At 42.9% G+C, this 22372-nt stretch overlaps 1 protein-coding gene across 4 annotated transcripts in view; it reads right to left on the bottom strand.

Moving 5' to 3' along the window:
• LOC106587393 (tyrosine-protein kinase Fes/Fps) overlaps positions 1–21898 on the bottom strand; it is a 42059-nt gene extending 20161 nt beyond the window's left edge. For 2 of the 4 annotated variants that reach the window (XM_014175745.2, XM_014175747.2), the window contains exons 1-7: positions 21676–21898; positions 19430–19706; positions 17748–17921; positions 9670–9766; positions 9217–9400; positions 4193–4330; positions 3966–4085 (exon numbers count right to left, since the gene is read on the bottom strand). In XM_014175745.2, coding sequence (XP_014031220.1) covers positions 3966–4085; positions 4193–4330; positions 9217–9400; positions 9670–9766; positions 17748–17921; positions 19430–19654 — 938 coding nt within the window. In that variant the 5' untranslated portion in view covers positions 19655–19706; positions 21676–21898. The remainder of the gene's footprint in view (positions 1–3965; positions 4086–4192; positions 4331–9216; positions 9401–9669; positions 9767–17747; positions 17922–19429; positions 19707–21675) is intronic. The other 2 variants (XM_014175746.2, XM_014175748.2) reach the window with 2 other exon arrangements.
• Positions 21899–22372: the final 474 nt, after the last annotated feature.

Genomic DNA, 22372 nt, shown 5'->3' with positions numbered 1-22372 from the left:
CGACATAACCTGAAAGGCCGCTCAGCAAGGAAGAAGCCACTGCTCCAAAACCTCCATAAAAAAGCCAGACTACGGTTTGCAACTGCACATGGGGACAAAAATCGTACTTTTTGGAGAAATGTCCTATGGTCTGATGAAACAAAAATAGAACTGTTTGGCCATAATGACCATCGTTATGTTTGGAGGAAAAAGGGGGAGGCTTGCAAGCCGAAGAACACCATCCCAACCGTGAAGCACGGGGGTAGCAGCATCATGTTGTGGGGATGCTTGCTGCAGGAGGGCCTGGTGCACTTCACAAAATAGATGGCATCATGAGGCAGGAAAATTATGTGCATATATTGAAGCAACATCTCAAGCCATCAGTCAGGAAGTTAAAGCTTGGTCGCAAATGGGTCTTACAAATGGACAATGACCCCAAGCATACTTCCAAAGTTGTGGCAAAATGGCTTAAGGACAACGTCAAGGTATTGGAGTGGCCATCACAAAGCCCTGACCTCAATCCCATAGAATATTTGTGGGCAGAACTGAAAAAGCGTGCACGAGCAAGGAGGTTAAGTCAAACGACACCGCTGGTCCTGCTCACATTGCCCTACCCTATGCTTTGACCTCTTTCTCCCCTCTCTCTCTAGATGAAATCTTGCGACTTGTGACGGCCGGCCGCCCAACAACCTGCCCGCTTGACCCTATCCCCTCCTCTCCAGACCATTTCCGGAGAACTTCTCCCTTACCTCACCTCGCTCATCAACTCATCCTTGACCGCTGGCTACATCCCTTCCGTCTTCAAGAGAGCGAGAGTTGCACCCCTTCTCAAAAAACCTACAAATCGATCCCTCCGATGTCAACAACTACAGACCAGTATCCCTTCTTTCTTTTCTCTCCAAAACTCTTGAGCGTGCCGTCCTTGGCCAGCTCTCTTGCTATCTCTCTCAGAATGACCTTCTTGATCCAAATCAGTCAGGTTTCAAGACTGGTCATTCAACTGAGACAGCTCTTCTCTGTGTCACGGAGGCTCTCCGCACTGCTAAAGCTAACTCTCTCTCTCCTCTGCTCTCATCCTTCTAGACCTATCTGCTGCCTTTGATACTGTGAACCATCAGATCCTCCTCTCCACCCTCTCCGAGTTGGGCATCTCCGGCGCGGCTCACTCTTGGATTGCGTCCTACCTGACAGGTCGCTCCTACCAGGTGGCGTGGCGAGAATCCGTCTCCGCACCACGTGCTCTCGCCATTGGTGTCCCCCAGGGCTCAGTTCTAGGCCCTCTCCTATTCTCGCTATACACCAAGTCACTTGGCTCTGTCATATCCTCACATGGTCTCTCCTATCATTGCTACGCAGACGACACACAATTAATCTTCTCCTTTCCCCCTTCTGATAACCAGGTGGCGAATCGCATCTCTGCATGTCTGGCAGACATATCAGTGTGGATGACGGATCACCACCTCAAGCTGAACCTCGGCAAGACGGAGCTGCTCTTCCTCCCGGGGAAGGACTGCCGTTCCATGATCTCGCCATCACGGTTGACAACTCCATTGTGTCCTCCTCCCAGAGTGCTAAGAGCCTTGGCGTGACCATGGACAACACCTTGTCGTTCTCCGCTAACATCAAGGCAGTGACCCGATCCTGTAGGTTCATGCTCTACAACATTCGCAGAGTACGACCCTGCCTTACACAGGAAGCGGCGCAGGTCCTAATCCAGGCACTTGTCATCTCCCGTCTGGATTACTACAACTCGCTGTTGGCGGGGCTCCCTGCCTGTGCCATTAAACACCTACAACTCATCCAGAATTCCGCAGCCCGTCTGGTGTTCAACCTTCCCAAGTTCTCTCACGTCACCCCGCTCCTCCGCACACTCCACTGGCTTCCAGTTGAAGCTCGCATCTGCTACAAGACCATGGTGCTTGCCTACGGAGCTGTGAGCGGAACGGCACCTCCGTACCTTCAGGCTCTGATCAGTACCTACACCCAAACAAGGGCACTGCATTCATCCACCTCTGGCCTGCTGGCCCCCCTACCTCTGCGGAAGCACTGTTCCCGCTTAGCCCAGTTAAAACTGTTCGCTGCTCTGGCACCCCAATGGTGGAACAAGCTCCCTCACGATGCCAGGACAGCGGAGTCAATCACCACCTTCCGGAGATACCTGAAACCCCATCTCTTTAAGGAATACCTGGGATAGGATAAAATAATCCTTCTAACGCACCCCACCCCCCCAAAAAAATACATAGATGTACTATTGTAAAGTGGTTGTTCCACTGGATATCATAAGGTGAATGCACCAATTTGTAAGTCGCTCTAGATAAGAGCGTCTGCTAAATGACGTAAATGTAAATGAGGCCTACAAACCTGACTCAGTTACACCAGCTCTATCAGGACGAATGGGCCAAAATCCACCCAAGTTATTGTGGGAAGCTTGTGGAAGGCTACCCGAAACGTTTGACCCAAATTAAACAATTTAAAGGCAATGCTACCAAATACTAATTGAGTGTATGTAAACTTCTGACCCACTGGGAATGTGATGAAAGAAACAAAAGCTGAAATAAATCTTGATGTTTATGGTTAGGTACATTCGAGCAACAGTTGTGCTTTTGTTAAATCACCCGTTTGGCAAAGTAGGCTGTGATTCGATAATAAATTAACAGGCACCGCATTGATTATATGCAACACAGGACAAGCTAGTTAACCTACTAATATCATCAACCATGTGTAGTTAACAAGTGATTATGTTTAGATTGATTGTTTTTTAAAAGATAAGTTAAATTCTAGCTAGCAACTTACCTTGGCTCCTTGCTGCACTCACGTAACAGGTGGTCAGCCTGCCACGCAGTTTCCTCGTGGAATGCAATGTACTCGGCCATAATCGGCATCCTAAAATGCTGATTACCGATTGTTATGAAAACTTGAAATCGGCCCTAATTAAATCGGCCATGCCGATTAATCAGACGACCTCTAATCCTACTAGTCTCCCTGTCCCTGCCGCTGAAAAACATCCCCACAGCTTGATGCTGCCACTACCATGCTTCACCGTAGGGATGGTGCCAGATTTAGTCCAGACGTGACACTTAGCATTCAGGCCAAAGTGTTCAATCTTGGTTTCATCAGACCAGAGAATCTTGTTTCTAGTGATCGGAGAGTCTTTAGGTGCCTTTTGGCAAACTCCAAACGGGCTGTCATGTGCCTTTTACTGAAGAGTGGCTTCCGGCTGGCCACTCTACCATAAAGGCCTAATTGGCGGAGTGCTGCAGAGATGGTTGACCTTCTGGAAGGTTCTCCAATCTCCACAGAGGAACTCTAGAGCTCTGTCAGAGTGACCATCAGGTTCTTGGTCAACTCCCTGACCAAGGTCCTTATCCCGCCATTGCTCAGTTTGGCCGGGCGGCCAGTTCTAGGAAGTCTTGGCGGTTCCGAACTTCTTCCATTTAAGAATGATGGAGGCAACTGTTCTTGGGGACCTTCAATGCTGCAGAAATGTTTTGGTACCCTTCCCCAGATCTGTGCCTCGACACAATCCTGTCTCGGAGCTCTACGGACAATTTCTTCGACCTCATGGCTTGGTTTTTCTCTGACATGCACTGTCAACTGTGGGACCTTATACTGTATAGGCAGGCGTGTGTCTTTCCAAATCATGTCCAATCAATTGAATTTACCACAGGTGGAATCCAATGAAGTTGTAGAAACATCTCAAGGATGATCAATGAAAACAGGATGCACCTGATTTCAATTTCAAGTCTCATTGCAAAGGGTCTGAATACTTATCTAAATAAGGTATCTGTTTTTTGCTTTTATAAATGTGCAAAAAATTATAAAAACCTTTCGCTGTGTCATTATGGGGTATTGTATGTAGATTGAGGAGGAAAAAAAACATGTAATACATTTTTGAATAAGGCTGTATCTTAAAAAAAATTGGGGAAAAGTCAAGGGGTCTGAATACATTTTGATTGCGCTGTGTCTGTGCGTGCGTATAAACTAACCTATGATGGATCCCCTCCACTGTAAGCTCATTTAGTTCCAGCTCTCCAGTCTTCAGTCGATCTGTGTTCTCCAGAAGACCAGAGTCAAACTCTACACCTACCGGAACCTCCCCTACAGACCTGAACACATGGTGAAACTTTTCAACCTCTTGACTGCACTAAGATCAGAATATTTACATTTTAGTCATTTAGCAGATTCTCTTATCCAGTGACTTGCAGCTAAATACCTGTTCTGTTGGATGAAGCTCTCGTACTCTCTGTGTGGCTCTATGGCCATCAGAGCAGCAGACATCTCCTCGTGGACAGATACGACCTCCTGTTGGAGCATACTGGACATGTCATAGTACTCCTGCAGGATCTCCTTCCTGGGTGACAGGGCAAAAGTCAGAGGTCAGGGCCGTATTATTCCATCCTGGTCTGGGGACCCACTGGGTGTGCAGGCTTTTTTCTAGCCCAGCACTAACGCACCTGCTTCATCTAATCAAAGGCTTGATGATCAGTTATTAAATAAGTACAGTGACTTCGGAAAGTATTCAGACCCCTTAACTTTTTCCACATTTTGTTAGGTTATAGCCTTATTCTAAAATTAAATTGTTGTTTTTCCCCCCTCATCAATCTACACACAATACCCCATAATGACAAAGCAAAAACTGTTTAGAAATGTTTGCTAATTCATAAAAATAAAAAAAATAATGGAACTATCACATTTACATAAGTATTTAGACCCTTTACTCACTACTTTGTTGAAGCACCTTTGGCAGCGATTACAGCCTCGATTCTTCTTGAGTATGACGCTGCAAGCCTGGCACACCTGCATTTGGGGAGTTTCTCCCATTGTTCTCAGCAGATCCTCTCAAGCTCTGTCAGGCTGGATGGGGAGGGTTGCTGCACAGCTATTTTCAGGTCTCTCCAGAGATGTTCGATTGACTTCAAGTCCGGGCTTTGGCTGGGCCTCTCAAGGACATACATGCTCTTCAACCGATTGCTGCCCGCACCTGCCCACCTGACTAGCATCACTAACTCTGGACGGTTCTGACTTAGAATATGTGGACAACTACACATACCTAGGTGTCTGGTTAGACTGCAAACTCCCCTTCCAGACTCACATTAAGCATCTCCAATTCAAAATTAAATCTAGAATCGCCTTCCTATTTCGCAACAAAGCCTCGTTCACTCATGCTGCCAAACATACTAGAGGTCGACCGATTAATCGGAATGGCCGATTAATTAGGGCCGATTTCAAGTTTTCATAACAATCGGTAATCGGCATTTTCAGACACCGATTATGGCCGATTACATTGCACTCCACGAGGAGACTGCATGGCAGTCTCTGTTATGCGAGTGCATCAAGGAGCCAAGGTAAGGTGCTAGCTAGCATTAAACTTATCTTATAAAAAACAATCAATCTTAACATAATCACTAGTTAACTACACATGGTTGATGATATTACTAGTTTATCTAGCTTATCCTGCGTTGCATATAATCGATGCGGTGCCTGTTAATTTATCATTGAAATTACAGCCTACTTCGCCAAACGGGTGATTTATCAAGCGCATTTGCGAAAAAAGCACTGTCATTGCACCAATGTGTACCTAACCATAAACATCAACGCCTTTCTTAAAATCAATACACAAGTGTATATGTTTAAACCTGCATATTTAGTAAATATTGCCTGCTAACATGAATTTCTTTTAACTAGGGAAATTGTGTTCTGTGCAACAGAGTCAGGGTATATGCAGCAGTTTGGGCCGCCTGGCTCGTTGCAAACTGTGTGAAGACCATTTCTTTCTAACAAAGACAGCCAACTTCGCCAAATGGGGGATGATTTGACAAAAGCGCATTTGCGAAAAAAGCACAATCGTTGCACGACTGTACCTAACCATAAACATCAATGCCTTTCTTAAAATCAGTACACAGAAGTATATTTTTTTAAAACCTGCATATTTAGTTAAAATAAATGAATGTTAGCAGGCAATATTATCTAGGGAAATTGTGTCACTTCTCTTGCGTTCATTGCACGCAGAGTCAGGATATATGCAACAGTTTGGGCCGCCTGACTCGTTGCGTACTAATTTGCCAGAATTGTACATAATTATGACATAACATTGAAGGTTGTGCAATGTAACAGCAATATTTAGGCTTATGGATGCCACCCGTTAGATAAAATATGAAACGGTTCCGTATTTCACTGAAAGAATAAACGTTTTGTTTTCAAAATGATAGTTTCTGATTTGACCATATTAATTACCTAAGGCTCGTATTTCTGTGTGTTATTATATTATAATTAAGTCTATGATTTGATAGAGCAGTCTGACTGAGTGGTGGTAGGCAGCAGCAGGTTTGTAAGCATTTATTCAAACAGCACTTTCCTGCATTTGCCAGCAGCTCTTCGCAAATGCTTCAAGCATTGCGCTGTTTATGACTTCAAGCCTATCAACTCCCGAGATTAGGCTGGAAATACTAAAGTACCTATTAGAACATCCAATAGTCAAAGGTATATGAAATACATATGGTATAGAGAGAAATAGTCCTATAATAACTACAACCTAAAACTTCTTACCTGGGAATATTGAAGATTCATGTTAAAAGGAACCACCAGCTTTCATATGTTCTCATGTTCTGAGCAAGGAACTTAAACATTAGCTTTTTTACATGGCACATAGTGCACTTTTACTTTCTTCTCCAACACTTTGTTTTTGCATTATTTAAACCAAATTGAACATGTTTCATAATTTATTTGAGACTATATTGATTTTATTGATATTATATTAAGTTAAAATAAAAGTGTTCATTGTTCATTCAGTATTGTTGTAATTGTCATTATTACAAATATATGTATATAAAAAATAAAAATACATTTGAAATACACTAAAAAAAATTTGGTCGATTGATCGGCATCGGCTTTTTTGGGCCTCCAATAATCGGTATCGGCGGTGAAAAATCATAATCGGCCGACCTCTAAAACATACCCTCGTAAAACTGACCATCCTACCTATCCTTGACTTCGGCGATGTCATTTACAAAATAGCCTCCAACACTCTACTCAGCAAATTGGATGTAGTCTATCAGTGCCATCCGTTTTTTCACCAAAGCCCCATATACTACCCACCACTGCGACCTGTATGCTCTCGTTGGCTGGCCCTCGCTACATATTCGTAACCAAACCCACTGGCTCCAGGTAATCTATAAGTCTTTGCTAGGTAAAGCCCCGCCTTATCTCAGCTCACTGGTCACCATAACAACACGCGCTCCAGCAGGTATATTTCACTGGTCATCCCCAAAGCCAACACCTCCTTTGGCCGCCTTTCCTTCCAGTTCTCTGCTGCCAATGACTGGAACGAATTGCAAAAATCACTGAAGCTGGAGACATATCTCCCTCACTAACTTTAAGCATCAGAGCAGCAATCAGAGCACTCTACCTGTACACAGCCCATCTGTAAATAGCACACCCAACTACCTCATCTCCATTTTGTTATTAATTTTTTTGCTCTTTTGCACCACAGTATCTCTACTTGCACATCTATCACTCCAGTGTTAATGCTAAATAGTAATTATTTCGCCTCTATTGCCTTACCTCCATAAACGTACTACATTTGCACACACTGTACATAGAAAAAGTCTATTGTGTTATTGACTGTACGTTTGTTTATGTGTAACTCTGTGTTGTTGTTTTTGTCGCACTGCTTTGTTTTATCTTGGCCAGGTCACAGTTGAAAATGAGAACCTGTTCTCAACTGGCCTACTTGGTTGAATAAAGGTGAAATATATATATTTTTTTATTCAGAGACTTGTCCTGAAGCCACTCCTGTGTTGTCTTGGCTGTGTGCTTAGGGTCGTTGTCCTGTTGGATGGTGAACCTTCACTCCAGTCTGAGGTCATGAACGGTCTAGAGCAGGTTTTCATCAAGGATCTCTCTGTACTTTGCTCCGTTCATCTTTGCCTCGATCCGGACTAGTCTCTCTGGCAGTGAAAAACATCCCCACAGCATGATGCTGCCACCACGCTTCACCGTAGGGATGGTGCCAGATTTCTTCCAGACGTGACGCTTGGCATTCAGGCCAAAGAGTTCAATCTTGGTTTCATCAGACTAGAGAATATTGTTTCTCATGATCTGAGAGTCTTCAGGTGCCTTTTGGCAAACTCCAAACGGGTTGTCATGTGCCTTTTACTCAAGAGTGGCTTCCGGCTGGCCACTCTACCATAAAGGCCTAATTGGCGGAGTGCTGCAGAGATGGTTGTCCTTCTGGAAGGTTCTCCAATCTCCACAGAGGAACTCTAGAGCGCTGTCAGAGTGACCATCGGGTTCTTGGTCAACTCCCTGACCAAGGCCCGTCACCCCCGATTGCTCAGTTTGGCCGGGCGGCCAGTTCTAGGAAGTCTTGGCGGTTCCGAACTTCTTCCATTTAAGAATGATGGAGGCAACTGTTCTTGGGGACCTTCAATGCTGCAGAAATGTTTTGGTACCCTTCCCCAGATCTGTGCCTCGACACAATCCTGTCTCAGAGCTCTACGGACAATTCTTTCGACCTCATGGCTTGGTTTTTGCTCTGACATGCACTGTCAACTGTGGGGCCTTATATAGACAGGTGTGTGCCTTTCCAAATCATGTCCAATCAATTGAATTTCCCGTAGGTGGACACCAATCAAGTTGTAGAAACAAGGATGATCAATGGAAACAGGATGCACCCGAGTTCAATTTCGAGTCTCATAGCAAAGGATCTGAATACTTATCTAAATAAGGTATTTCTGTTTTTTGTTTTTAATGTGCAAAAATGTATAAAAACCTGTTTTCGCTTTGTCATTATGGGGTATTGTATGTAGATTGCTGAGGAAATTGTTTTTAAAAAAAAAACAATTTTAGAATAAGGCTGTAACGTAACAAAATGTGGAAAAAGTCAAGGGGTCTGAATACTTTCCGAAGGCACTGTATATATAGTACAGGGCTGTAACAAAAGCCTGCACACCCCGTGGGTCTCCAGGGCCAGTATTGATTACATTATGTGTGTTTGGACAACAGCCTAAAACTATTATATCAAACTTCCCATGAGAGTGCTTGAAATCTTATCATCAAACGGGAAGGATATTAGGTGAGATACAAAACCATGCAGTGTAACGATGGGATGACCATAGAGTCAAAGTACTTCCCTACCGCGCTGTACACACAATATGATCATCACTGACTGGGAATTCACTGACAGAGTTGTGCTTTCCCCTCACACACACACACACACACACACACACACACACTTACAGTATGAGTACCATCTCCTGCTGTAGGCTCTGTAGTGCCATGAGCAGGGCAGGTTGGGCCTGGCTGTAGTGGTGCTGATGGTACACCTGGGCTGCTCTGACTGCCAGCACATACTCATTATGAAGCTCATGGAGCCTCAGAGTAGCCTTCACATAGCGCTCCCTCGCACGCTCACGTTCTTTATCTAAACAAACACAAGATATATATATCAGTAGAACACACACAAATGTAGCATAGAAGTGGAAAAACAATACACATGACAAATAGTCACTACTAATATGATCAACTGTGTTAATTTGGTGAATCATTAGGACAACAGTTGTCTAAACAGAACTATCAGGAGGTAATGATCATCTGTTGTCCAGAATGTAATCCTTTCAGCCAGTCAAAGTGAGAGTATCTCTGTGCTGTTTGGAGAAATGAGACGGAGCCAGACAGAGTGAGCTTCCCCACCTTTACTGGCCTCCTGGTACTTCCTCTTTGCCTGTGCTGCATCCCTCACCAGCTGTCTGTAGCTGGCCTTCAGCCTCTCCAGCTCTGTCTGGGTCACCTGACAAATGGAAAGGGTATATTAGTGTTACCTCATCCAAACAAGGTGCATAAATTGAAGAACAAATGGGATGCGTAGAGAGATATTTAGCCACTCTCTGAGAACAACGAGAGTCCTCAAATACATTTCTACTCGTCCTGTGATCTAACCACACAGCACTGTCATCAGAGGGAAAGGAGGGGATCATAAATGTACTTAAAAAGGAGTGGAGGTGATACTGTACAAACAAGTGATACGGGTGTGGTTTGTTAAAAGCGGGAGTGCCTTCACAATGCAGGCTTTTGTTTGACCCCAGCTTTGCCACCTCTGAGACAACACAGACAGACGAGAGAGAGCAGAAAGACCAGACAGGAAAGACTGGGACCTAGACCCTACGGGTCTGTATCCCAACACTTCTCAACTCAGAGGTAGAAGCACACAGGAAGTGGTTGGTGACATCAGAGAGGCCCTGGTAACAGAAACTGGTTTGACTGAAATTCTTTACCCTTAACATTTCCATTAAGCTACCATCTAAGGCAGTGGTCACCAACCTTTTCTGAGTCAAGATCACTTTCTAAGTCAAAATGCCTATGCAACATTAATCAATTAAAAACAGTTCTGTAGCAATGATGTTTGTGTAGTAGGCTATAGGCCTAATACATTATCACTGCATATTGGCTCTGCTTGAATTGCCCTGCCAATTATGTTCTTCTCAGACAATTTTTAAATTATATTTAAAAAATGTAGGTATATGATCACACTGGGAATAGATAATTTGTTGTAGTACTTGTGAGGCAGAGCTGAGTGAGCATAATATATATATATATATATATATATATAATATATATATATATATTTATATTTATTTTTACTGGACTGATGGCCTGCATCTGATGTTCAGTCTGAGGGGAGGCAGGGAGCAGCGGTCCCTCCGCTGAGAAAAAAGGACAGTCTTCTAGCTGATGGCAAAACTCAAGTCACACTGCATTATTTCTGCCTCATGTACCAATTCATGTTGTTCTTCCTATGACCAGAGAAAGAGAAATATTCCTCGATATTAAAAAAGACACAAGCCACTAATAATAACAACAACAATGCAAGCTTATCGAAAATTTGCTACAATCATTCATTGCAGCTGCAGTGCTGGTTGTAGCATGAGTGGAAGTAGAGAGAAAGTGCATTTTATGGCTTATAAAAGTGTTGAACAAAGTCCTGACAATGTTGAATAACAACTTAAACATGAACTTACTCATAAAAACAGTAGCTCTTTGCTGTATTAGTTTTAAAATTTCACAGTATCAACTTTGCTATGACAATTGTGCACCTACCGTGCACCTACCGCCAACAGCATGAAACAAAAAACAAAACAAAATAAAAAATAGGAACAAGGCTTTATCGTAGTTTTATTTACAGAAATGTTTGGTGATCGACTAGGAATGCCTTGAGATCGACCAGTCGACTGCAATTGGCCGGTTGGTGACCACTGATCTAAGGTTAATTATAACTATTTTTTATTCATTTATTTTTTAGGAGTAGATCAGATTTATTATTGCAGATAGATTGTGGCTTCCATCAATGTAATTGTCTGCATCATTTCCAATCCCCCATATGTATATATACAGTTGAAGTCGGAAGTTTACATAAACGAGTTTTAATGACTCCAACCAAAGTGTTTCAACAACTCCACTTGTTAACAAACTATAGTTTTGGCAAGTCGGTTAGGACATCTACCTTGTGCATGACACAAGTAACTTTTCCAACAATTGTTTACAGACAGATTATTTATTTCACTGTATCATAATTCCAGTGGGTCAGAAGTTTACATTCACTAAGTTGACTGTGCCTTTAAACAGCTTGGAAAATTCCAGAAAATGATGGCATGGCTTTAGAAGCTTCTGATAGGCTAATTGACATAATTTGAGTCAATTGGAGGTTTACCTGTGGATGTATTTCATGGCCTACCTTCAAACTCAGTGCCTCTTGGCTTGACATCATGGGAAAATCTAAAGAAATCAGCCAAGACCTCAGAAAAAAAACTGTAGACCTCCACAAGTCTGGTTCATCCTTGGGAACAATTTCCAAAGGCCTGAAGGTACCACGTTCATCTGTACAAACAATAGTACGCAAGTATAAACACCGTGGGACCACGCAGCCGTCATGCCGCTCAGGAAGGTGACGCATTCTGTCTCCTAGAGATGCACTTTTCGCACCAAAGTACGTTCAAATCAATCCCAGAACAGCAAAGGACCTTGTGAAGATGCTGGAGGAAACAGGTACAAAAGTATTTATATCCACAGTAAAACGAGTCCTATATCGACATAACCTGAAAGGCCGCTCAGTAAGGAAGAAGCCAATGCTCCAAAACCGCCATTAAAAAGCCAGACTACGGTTTGCAACTGCACATGGGGACAAAGATCGTACTTTTTGGAGGAATGTCCTATGGTCTGATGAAACAAAAATAGAACTGTTTGGCCATAATTACCATCGATATGTTTGGAGGAAAAAGGGGGAGGCTTGCAAGCCAAAGAACACCATCCCAACCGTGAAGCACAGTGGTGGCGCATAATGTTATTGCTATATTGTATTTACTTTGCCACCATGGCCATTTTTGCCTTTACCTCCCCTATCTCACCTCATTTGCTCACGTTGTATATAGACTTATTTTTGTACTGTATGTTTGTTTTACTCCATGTATAACTCTGTGTTGTTGTATGTGTCGAACTGCTTTGCTTTATCTTGGCCAGGTCGCAATTGTAAATGAGAACTTGTTCTCAACTTGTCTACCTGGTTAAATAAAGGTTAAATAAAGAAAGAAATAAAAATGTTGTGGGGGTGCTTTGCTGCAAGAGGGCCTGGTGCACTTCACAAAATAGATGGTGTCATGAGGAAGGAAAATTGTGTGGATATATTGAAGCAACATCTCAAGACATCAGTCAGGAAGTTAAAGCTTGGTCGCAAATGTGTCTTCCAAATGGACAATGACCCCAAGCATACTTCCAAAGTTGTGGCAAAATGGCTTAAGGACAACAAAGTCAAGCTATTGGAGTGGCCATCACAAAGCCCTGACCTCAATCCCATAGAATATTTGTGGGCAGAACTGAAAAAGCGTGTGCGAGTAAGGAGGCCTACAAACCTGACTCAGTTACACCAGCTCTGTCAGGAGGAATGGGCCAAAATTCACCCAACTTATTGTGGGAAGCTTGTGGAGGGCTACCTGAAACATTTGGTCCAAGTTAAACAATTTAAAGGCAATGCTGCCAAATACTAATTGAGTGTATGTAAACTTCTGACCCACTGGGAATGTGATGAAAGAAATAAAAGCTGAAATAAATCATTCTCTCTACTATTATTCTGACATTTCACATTCTTAAAATAAAGTGGTGATCCTAACTGACCAAAAACAGGGAATATTTCTTAGGATTAATTGTCAGGAATTATGAAAAATGGAGTTTAAATGTATTTGGCTAAGGTGTATGTAAACTTCCGACTTTAACTGTATATATACACACACACACACACACACACTTTTCCCCCCCATTTATTTTCCTTTATTATTGTCCCTTAACTCTACCATCCCTTCCCTAATTGGAGTAAACTAATTAACAACAACACTTAGGCTTCTACATACTACCCCTCCTGTCTCAGCCTCCAGTAATTATGCTGCAATAGTTTATGTGTCGGGGGGCTAGGGTCAGTCTGTTATATCTGGAGTATTTCTCCTGTCTTATCCGGTGTCCTGTGTGAATTTAAGTATTCTCCCAACCCCCCCCCCCCACACACACACACACACACACACACACACTCGCCCGCACCTGCTGTCTAACTCTGAATGATAGACTATGAAAAGCAAACTGAGATTTACTCTTGAGGTGTTGACCTGTTGCACCCTCTACACCCACTTTGATTATTATTATTACTTGACCCTGCTGGTCATCTATGAACATCTTGGCCACGTACTGTTATAATCTCTACCCGGCACAACCAGAAGAGGACAGGCCACCCCTCAGAGCCTGGTTCCTCTCCATGTTTCTTCCTAGATTCCTGACTTTCTAGGCTTTTTCCTAGCCACCGTGTTTCTACATCTGCATTTCTTGCTGTTTAGGATTTTAGGCTGGGTTTCTGTATAGCACTTTGTGACATAGGCTGATGTAAAAAGGGATTTATAAATACATTTGATTAATTGATTGATTTACAGACACAGCATATTTTACAATAGTAATCTTTTGTTTGTTTTTAATCCCATCCTTCAACCACTCAACCCCTCCCATCTATCTCTGAACACCATCCAGTTTTGATTTATATTTGCCATATATTTTTCAACTGTGCTGTTTCACAAAAGTTCACAAAAGGTTAATTATACATTGCACTACCAAAGTGCAGAGGATATCTGCATGACGCCTGTGACTTGTTTGTAGTGCACTGTACAGGGTACTAAGGCAAATCCTGACCCAGGCAATGTACAAACTGCAACCCATAAACCTAACAATTCATTAAAGATTAACACATCATTTGCTCGCCGTAATAGGGTAATGATAGAAACCACGGAAAGGGCAAAAACTATTGTCATATTAAAGTCCCCGATGGCTTTTGCTCATCAAAATGCATTTGCTATGCAAGAGCAATTCTCAATTAGACAACAATGGCCAAACTCAGTTACAGCCCATTGGCTTTCATTTCAACTGAGTGCTGTCTGTTAATGAAGTTGCAATAACTGTGCAGCTCTGCATCTCAATGAGGAGTGCCTGCTGCATATCCACACTGGTGAAAAGGGAAGGCATTATGTTCACACATTTGTGGTTCTTTTAACTATTTCAAGCCCAAAGATTAAAACAGCTTTCTAAGCAACCTATGCCACGATCTTCAAATTAAGCACATCATATTACAGATATTAGTACAAGGTGACCGTCTGTTTTGACTATTTGTTTCAGGTGATAACAGTATTCCTACGAAAGTTATGTAGGCACAATAAGCCTTAATAATAGTAATATTAATAGTCTTACAGTAATAGCCCTTTGTGAAACAGGGTTTTTGATAATTATCGTTTGTACATTTCCTTTTTTTATTTCACCTTTGTTTAACCAGGTAGGCCAGTAGAGAACAAGTTCTCATTTTCAACTGCGACCTGGGCACGATAAAGCAAAGCAGTGCGACAAAAACAACAACAGAGAGTTACACATAAACAAACGTACAGTCAATAACACAATAGAAACATCTATATACAGTGTGTGCAAATGTAGAAGAGTAGGGAGGTAAGGCAATAAATAGGCCATAGTGGCGAAATAATTACAATGTAGCATTAACACTGGAGTGATAGATGTGCAGATGATGATGTGGAAGTAGAAATACTGGGGTGCAAAAGAGCAAGAGGATAAATAACAATATGGGGATGAGGTAGTTGGGTGTGCTATTTACCGATGGGCTGTGTACAGGTACGGTGATCGGTAAGCTGCTTTGACAGCTGATACTTAAAAAAAGAGAGGGAGATATAAGACTCCAGCTTCAGTGATTTTTGCAATTTGTTCCAGTCATTGGCAGCAGAGAACTGGAAGGAAAGGCGGCCAAAGTAAGTGTTGGATTTGGGGATGACCAGTGAAATATACCTGCTGGAGTGCGAGCTACGGGTGGGTGTTGCTATGGTGACCAGTGAGCTGAGATAAGGCGGGGCTTTACCTAGCAAAGACTTATAGATGACCTGGAGCCAGTGGGTTTGGCGATGAATATGTAGTGCGGGCCAGCTAACGAGAGCATACAGGTCGCAGTGGTGGGTAGCATATGGGGCTTTGGTGACAAAACGGATGGCACTGTGATAGACTACATCCAGTTTACTGAGTAGAGCGTTGGAGGCTATTTTGTAAATGACATTGCCGAAGTCAAGGATCGGTAGGATGGTCAGTTTTACGAGGGTATGTTTGGCAGCATGAGTGAAGGAGGCTTTGTTGCGAAATAGGAAGCCGATTCTAGATTTAATTTTGGATTGGAGATGTTTAATGTGAGTCAGGAAGGAGAGTTTACAGTCTAACCAGACACCTAGGTATTTGTAGTTGTCCACATATTTGAAGTCAGAACCGTCCAGAGTAGTGATGCTAGTCGGGCGGGCAACAATCGGTTGAAGAGCATGCATTAATTTGACTAGCATTTAAAAGCAGTTGGAGGCCACGGAAGTAGTGTTGTATGGCATTGAAGCTAATTTGGAGGTTTGTTAACACTGTGTCCAAAGAAGGGCCAGAAGTATACAGAATGGTGTCGTCTGCGTAGAGGTGGATCAGAGAATCACCAGCACCAAGAGCGACATCACTGATATATAAAGAGAAAAGAGTTGGCCCGAGAATTGAACCCTGTGGCACCCCCATAGAGACTGCCAGAGGCCCGGACAACAGGCCCTCCGATTTGACACACTGAACTCTATCTGAGAAGTAGTTGGTGAACCAGGCGAGGCAGTCATTGAGAAAGCAAGGCTATTGAGTCTGCCGATAAGAATGCAGTGATTGACAGAGTCGAAAGCCTTGGCCAGGTCGATGAAGACGGCTGCACAGTATTGTCTTTTATCGATAGAGGTTATGATATCGTTTAGGATTTTGAGCATGGCTGAGGTGCACCCATCACCAGCTCGGAAACCAGATTGCATAGTGGAGAAGGTACGGTGGGATTCAAAATGGTCTGTGATCTGTTTGTTAACTTGGCTTTCGGAGATTTTAGAAAGGCAGGGCAGGATGGATATAGGTCTGTAACAGTTTGGGTCTAGAGTGTCTCCCCCTTTGAAGAGGGGGATGACCGCGGCAACTTTCCAATCTTTGGGGGTCTCAGACGATACAAAAGAGAGGTTGAACAGGTTACTAACAGGGGTTGCAACAATTTCGGCGGATCATTTTAGAAAGAGAGGGACCAGATTTTCTAGGCCAGTTTACTGGTAAAGATCCAGATTTTGCAGCTCTTCCAGAACATCAGCTGTCTGGATTTGGGTGAAAGAGAAGCCGAGGGGGAGGGGGGCTTGGGCAAGTTGCTGCAGGGGGTGCATAGCTGTTGGCCGGGGTAGCCAGGTGGAAAGCACGGCCAGCCGTAGAAAAATGCTTTTTGAAATTCTCGATTATCGTATATTTATCGGTGGTGACAGTATTTCCTAGCCTCAGTGCAGTGGGCAGCTGGGAGGATGTGCTGTTATTCTCCATGGACTTTACAGTGTCCCAAAACTTTTTAGAATTAGTGCTACAGGAAGCAAATTTCTGTTTGAAAAAGCTAGCCTTTGCTTTCCTAACTGACTGAGTATATTGGTTCCTGACTTCCCTGAAGAATTTCATATCGCGGAAGCTATTCAATGCTAATGCAGAACACCACAGGATGTTTTTGTGCTGGTCAAGGGCAGTCAAGTCTGGGGTGAACCAAGGGCTATATCTGTTCTTAGTTCTACATTTTTTGAATGGGGCATGCTTATTTAAGATGGAGAGGAAAGCACTTTTGAAGAGCAACCAGGCATCCTCTACTGACGGGATGAGGTCAATATCCTTCCAGGATACCCGGGCCAGGTCGGTTAGAAAGGCCTGCTCGCTGAAGTGTTTTTTGCCAAAATGCTCTACATAGAGATGTATACTGTCTCTAAAAAAGAGTGTTAACCAAAGAAACTATCAGAACTCATAACAAACAAACCAGATACAGTATGAGCTACAAACAAGACTCAGAAATAGCACCACAAATTTGTGTGATTTTTTTCAACACTGTTGGCTACTGCATATTTCTCAACACAAGCATATAGCTGAAATCCAGCATGTGAAAGTGGAAGATACTTCCAATTTTGAAAGCAAACTGACAAGGTGTTTAGTGGAGGACTACAAAGTGCCTGGTAATATTTATCAGGGAAAAGTTTTTCAGGGAGTTTTACAGAGTGATATGTTCATCTGTTTGTGTGGGTGCGTGCAGTCGTGTGTGTGTGTGTGTGTGTGTGTGTGTGTGTGTGTGTGTGTGTGTGTGTGTGTGTGTGTGTGTGTGTGTGTGTGTGTGTGTGTCTGACCCTGCTGAGCTCCTGGCTGAGCTGGCTCCACTGCTCTCCGTAGGTCTTCCTGAGCTGCTGCTTGTCTCTGATCAGCAGGGTCAGTTTGCTGAGAGGCCCAACCTGCAGGTCCTCAGACTGCCGCCGCATCACACGACTCAAACTCTCCGTCTGAGCCACCAGCACACCCCACGACTGAAAGAGGAAGGAGGGTAGAGAGAGCGAAAGAGACAGGGAGAGACTGAATGAATAAAGAGAATACTCTGCGTATCGCCATCTACTGATCAAACGTAATGGTCAATCATCAATAATGTTTGAAAGGTCATGTCCACATTGCAGCTGGATGTGGTCTAATGTCTAAACCAGTGAGCTTGCTAAAACCCACTGATATAGTGTAGGGGTCATTCCATTTGATTTCAATCCATTTTTGACCGCACCCCTTTTGATTTGAATGAAACTTCCCATTCATATTTGCTCATGGTTGAAATAAGTGGTCAGGAAGGGACTTAATGGACCGGAATGCAAAAACATTTAGAAGTTAGAGGTACTCAAAGGTGACCCATTTTGCCTACCCCACCCTACCATGAGACATACTGTACATGTCTTAATCACTGGAAAAGATAAATGGTTGAGTTTGACATAATTAAAAAAAATTAAACAGGGTTGTCAAACAAAAAAATAATGTCCTTTTTTCTCCTTTAATGTCAATTACCTACAAATGAGTAAACTACGTTTTTTTTGTTTCGCCTTATGTTGTAGCTTAGACCCTATTTTACATAATCTGAGAGGTTTATATTGTTCCCGCCAATGGTTGAGACGCAGTATACTTTTGAATACAGTGTGGGTGTCATATCAATCATAAAAATATATGGACATATCCCAGACCACTGCAATTTAGCTGGTACCTCATTGAAATGTAATATACATTTTTACTTCCAATTACTTCCACAAAGATGGCAACTGACCCACCCACCGTCAAATGTCAACTTAAATAGGAATGGCTAGAGGCGTCACTGTAGTCCCTGGTTCGAATCCAGGCTGCATCACATCCGGCTGTGATTGGGAGTCCCACAGGGCGGTACAATTGGCCCAGCGTCGCCCGGGTTTGGCTGGGGTAGGCCATCATTGTAAATAAGAATTTGTTCTAAACAGACTTGCCTAGTTAAATAAATAAAATAAAAAATGAAATAGGTTTCCTATGGAAGATTGACAGTATAATTTCAAACAACTGTCACCCACCCTGTACTCACGAACATGCTGTGTATCAACCGATGGCAGGCTCAACACAAACACATCAGATGATGTAAAATAGGGTCTAAGCTACAACATAAATCTGAGTAAAATAAATCTGAGTTCACAAGTTAAATAATTGATATTAAAGGTTAAAAATAATGTTTTATTAAAAATAGTTTTTTTTCAAGAAATAATAAAATAAATGACAACCCTGTTTGTAAGCTTTTAAATGATATGAAACCCAACCGTTTATCTTTTCCAGTGACGAAGACATGGATGTCTCATTGTGGGGTATGCAAAATGGGTCAACATTGAGCACTTCTATCTTCTAAATGTTTTGGCATTCAGGTCCAAAAAGTTACTTTCTGACCACTTCTATGATGGGCAAATATGTATAGAAAGTTTCATTCAAATTAAAAGAGGTGCGGTCAACAAGAAAAAAATGTCAATCAAATGGACCCATAGAGTACCTGATTGAGCTGGCTGATGTAGTCCGGTCCTCCCCCAGGCTGGGGCCCCTCCAGTTTCTCAACCATGGCAGCCATCTGGTGCAGCTGAACAGAGAACTCCCGGTCGCTCTTGGACCGCTGGCTCATCCACTTCTTCATCACCTCCATCAGACGCAGCTCTGAGTCCTGCAGCCGCATCAGGGCCGCGTGGGCCTGGGGACACCACAGGTCCTCCCCAAACCCCATCAGATATGCACCCAGAGCAGTGGGAACCCAGCCAAACTGTAGACAGTAGACACTGGAGTGGATGTGAGAATAAACCACACACACACACACGTGACCTGGCTAATAAGGTGCAGGAAGAAAATAAAAACAATGAAAATGCATGGGATTTATCCTCAGTCTAGACTCTGAACTTTGGGTGTACTTTCTTTACTGGACTGTAGAGTCAGGTGAATTAGTTAAACTTGTGAGGCAAGGTGTATAAATAATACCAAGACTACACAACTGATTATTTAAACAAGTTGTGGCATGTGGAGGGTTTCACTTCTGGATGACTTATTTTCAAGGGAGAAAAAAGTTAGGCGGCACTTCCTCTTGAAATACAGAACCGATGAGAAGTGTGACACGACTCTAAACTGTTTATTGGTTTTAGTATAATTTTACTAAGTGAGTTATTATACTATTACAGAGAAGAACAGTATAATAAGTTAGATTTGAGGCTTAATATAATGCAGCCTACTGTGGAACTCTGGCATCATCCATAACCACTCTCCTTTGCCAAGATAATCCATCCACCTGACAGGTGTGGCATATCAAGGAAGCTGATTAAAGCGCATGATGTTTACACACATGAACTTTGTGCCAGGGACAAAAAAGGCCACTCTTAAATGTGCCGTTTTCTCACACAACCCAATGCCACAGATCTCTTAAGTTGAGAGAGCGTACAACTGGCATGCTGACTGCAGGAATGTCCAGCAGAGCTGTAGCCAGAGAACTGAACGTTCATTTATCTACCATAAGCCGCCTCCAATGTAATTTTAGAGAATTTGACAGTAAGTCCAACTGGCCTCACAACCGCAGACCACGTGTATGGCGTCGTGTGAGTGTGTGTAACAGTATAGCTTCCGTCCCTCTCCTCGCCCCAACCTGGGCTTGAATCAGGGACCCTCTGCACACATCAACAACTGACACCCACGAAGCATCGTTACCTATCGCACCACAAAAGCCACAGCGAGTGACGTCACCGATTGAAATGCTATTAGCGCGCACCACCGCTAACTAACTAGCCATTTCACATCAGTTACATGAGCAGTTTGCTGATGTCAACGTTGTTTACAGAGTGCCCCATGGTTGCGGTGGGGTTATGGTATGGGCAGGCATAAGCTATGAACAATAAACACAAATGTATTTTATCAATGGCAAATTTGAATGCACAGAGGTCCTGTGACGAGATGCTGAGGCCCATTGTCATGGAATTTATCCTCTGCCATCAACTCATGTTTCAGCATGATAATGTACGTCACCATGTCACAAGGATCTGTACTCAATTACTGGAAGCTGAAAATGTCCCAGTTCTTCCATGGCCTGCATACTGACCAGACATGTCACCGAATTGAGCATGTTTGGGATGCTCTGGAGTGATGTGTATGACAGCATGTTCCAGTTCCAGCCAATATCCAGAAACTTCGCACAGCCATTGAAGAGGAGTGGGACAACATTCCACAGGCCACAATCAACAGCCTGATCAACTCTATGTGAATGAGATGTATCCCAATGCATGAGGAAAATTATGGTCACACCAGATACTGACTGGTTTTCTGATCCACGCCCCTTTTTTTAAGGTATCTGTGATTAAGAGATGCATATCTGTATTCCCAGTCATGTGAAATCCATATATTAGGTTCTAATTTATTTATTTCAGTTGACTGATTTCCTTATATGAACTGTAACTGGGTAAAATCTTTGAAATTGTTGCATTTATATATTTGTTCTGTGTAAATAAAGCAGGGATGAGTAATGTGTTGACGAAACCTTGAACTGAACATGTAAAACCCGCCCTGCTGAGTTTACCTTGATCGAAATTCGATCACACAAAATCCTTTATCTAACTTCATAGGGAGATGTGCATGTGTAGCTAGCTGTTGAATCCGATACAAATGGTACCATTATCAATAGCCCATGTCGGCTATCATTAAGAGTTAAATAATAGTCTACTGTAGTGTAGCTTACTATGAGTTTACGTCGTCTGAAAAGAATATTCTCACCTCAGGTTATTGCAAGCAGTCCACTCCGACGTTTCAAGTATTTATAACATATGTAGGCTATGACGATTCTTATCGAGGAGGAATTAATTGTGCCGACAGAAAATGTTACAGTGAGGTAGTATTGTTATCACTGGTCTGGCACGGCGACCATACTCGCATCAGAAACATAAAAGCAGGAAGCCAGCGCTGTCCTATCAAAGCCGGACTGACTGGGGAAGTGAGTGACTGCGTCCTCTTCGGGACGGAAGGCTTGGTACAGCCCTGGTTTTAATGTCTGTGGGTACAGCACGGTTCAAGAACATAACAGTTTATCAACTGGGTGGATTAACGGGGAAAATAATTGCGGTAAGCAGGTGACTAAATTGGAACACAACATTAGCTTGAGCAGCGGTTGGCCTACAGTACTTGCCCTAGTGACATTCATGATCCAAAATTATACTTTCTGAAAATGCTGTATAACACCTGCCACATACATAACACCAACCTACAGCACACTGAAATGTATATGTATGAAATGTACATGCATAGGAATGCACCACCACAGTGTGAGTCATAATACCCATAAAACCTAGCGGGAAAGCAGGGAAATTGTTCCAATCGTTTTCTTACATATATTTTCCCCATCGGGAATTTTAGAAACACAAAAAAATAAGGGCTGTGGCTCGTGTAGGCTTACCCTGGCGTGACGTTTTGATAA

Source organism: Salmo salar, chromosome ssa26 (genome assembly GCF_905237065.1).
Source record: "Salmo salar chromosome ssa26, Ssal_v3.1, whole genome shotgun sequence".
Lineage (NCBI taxonomy): Eukaryota > Metazoa > Chordata > Actinopteri > Salmoniformes > Salmonidae > Salmo > Salmo salar.
The sequence above is the reverse complement of the archived record's forward strand: the minus strand, read 5'-3'. Positions and strand labels throughout refer to the sequence as shown.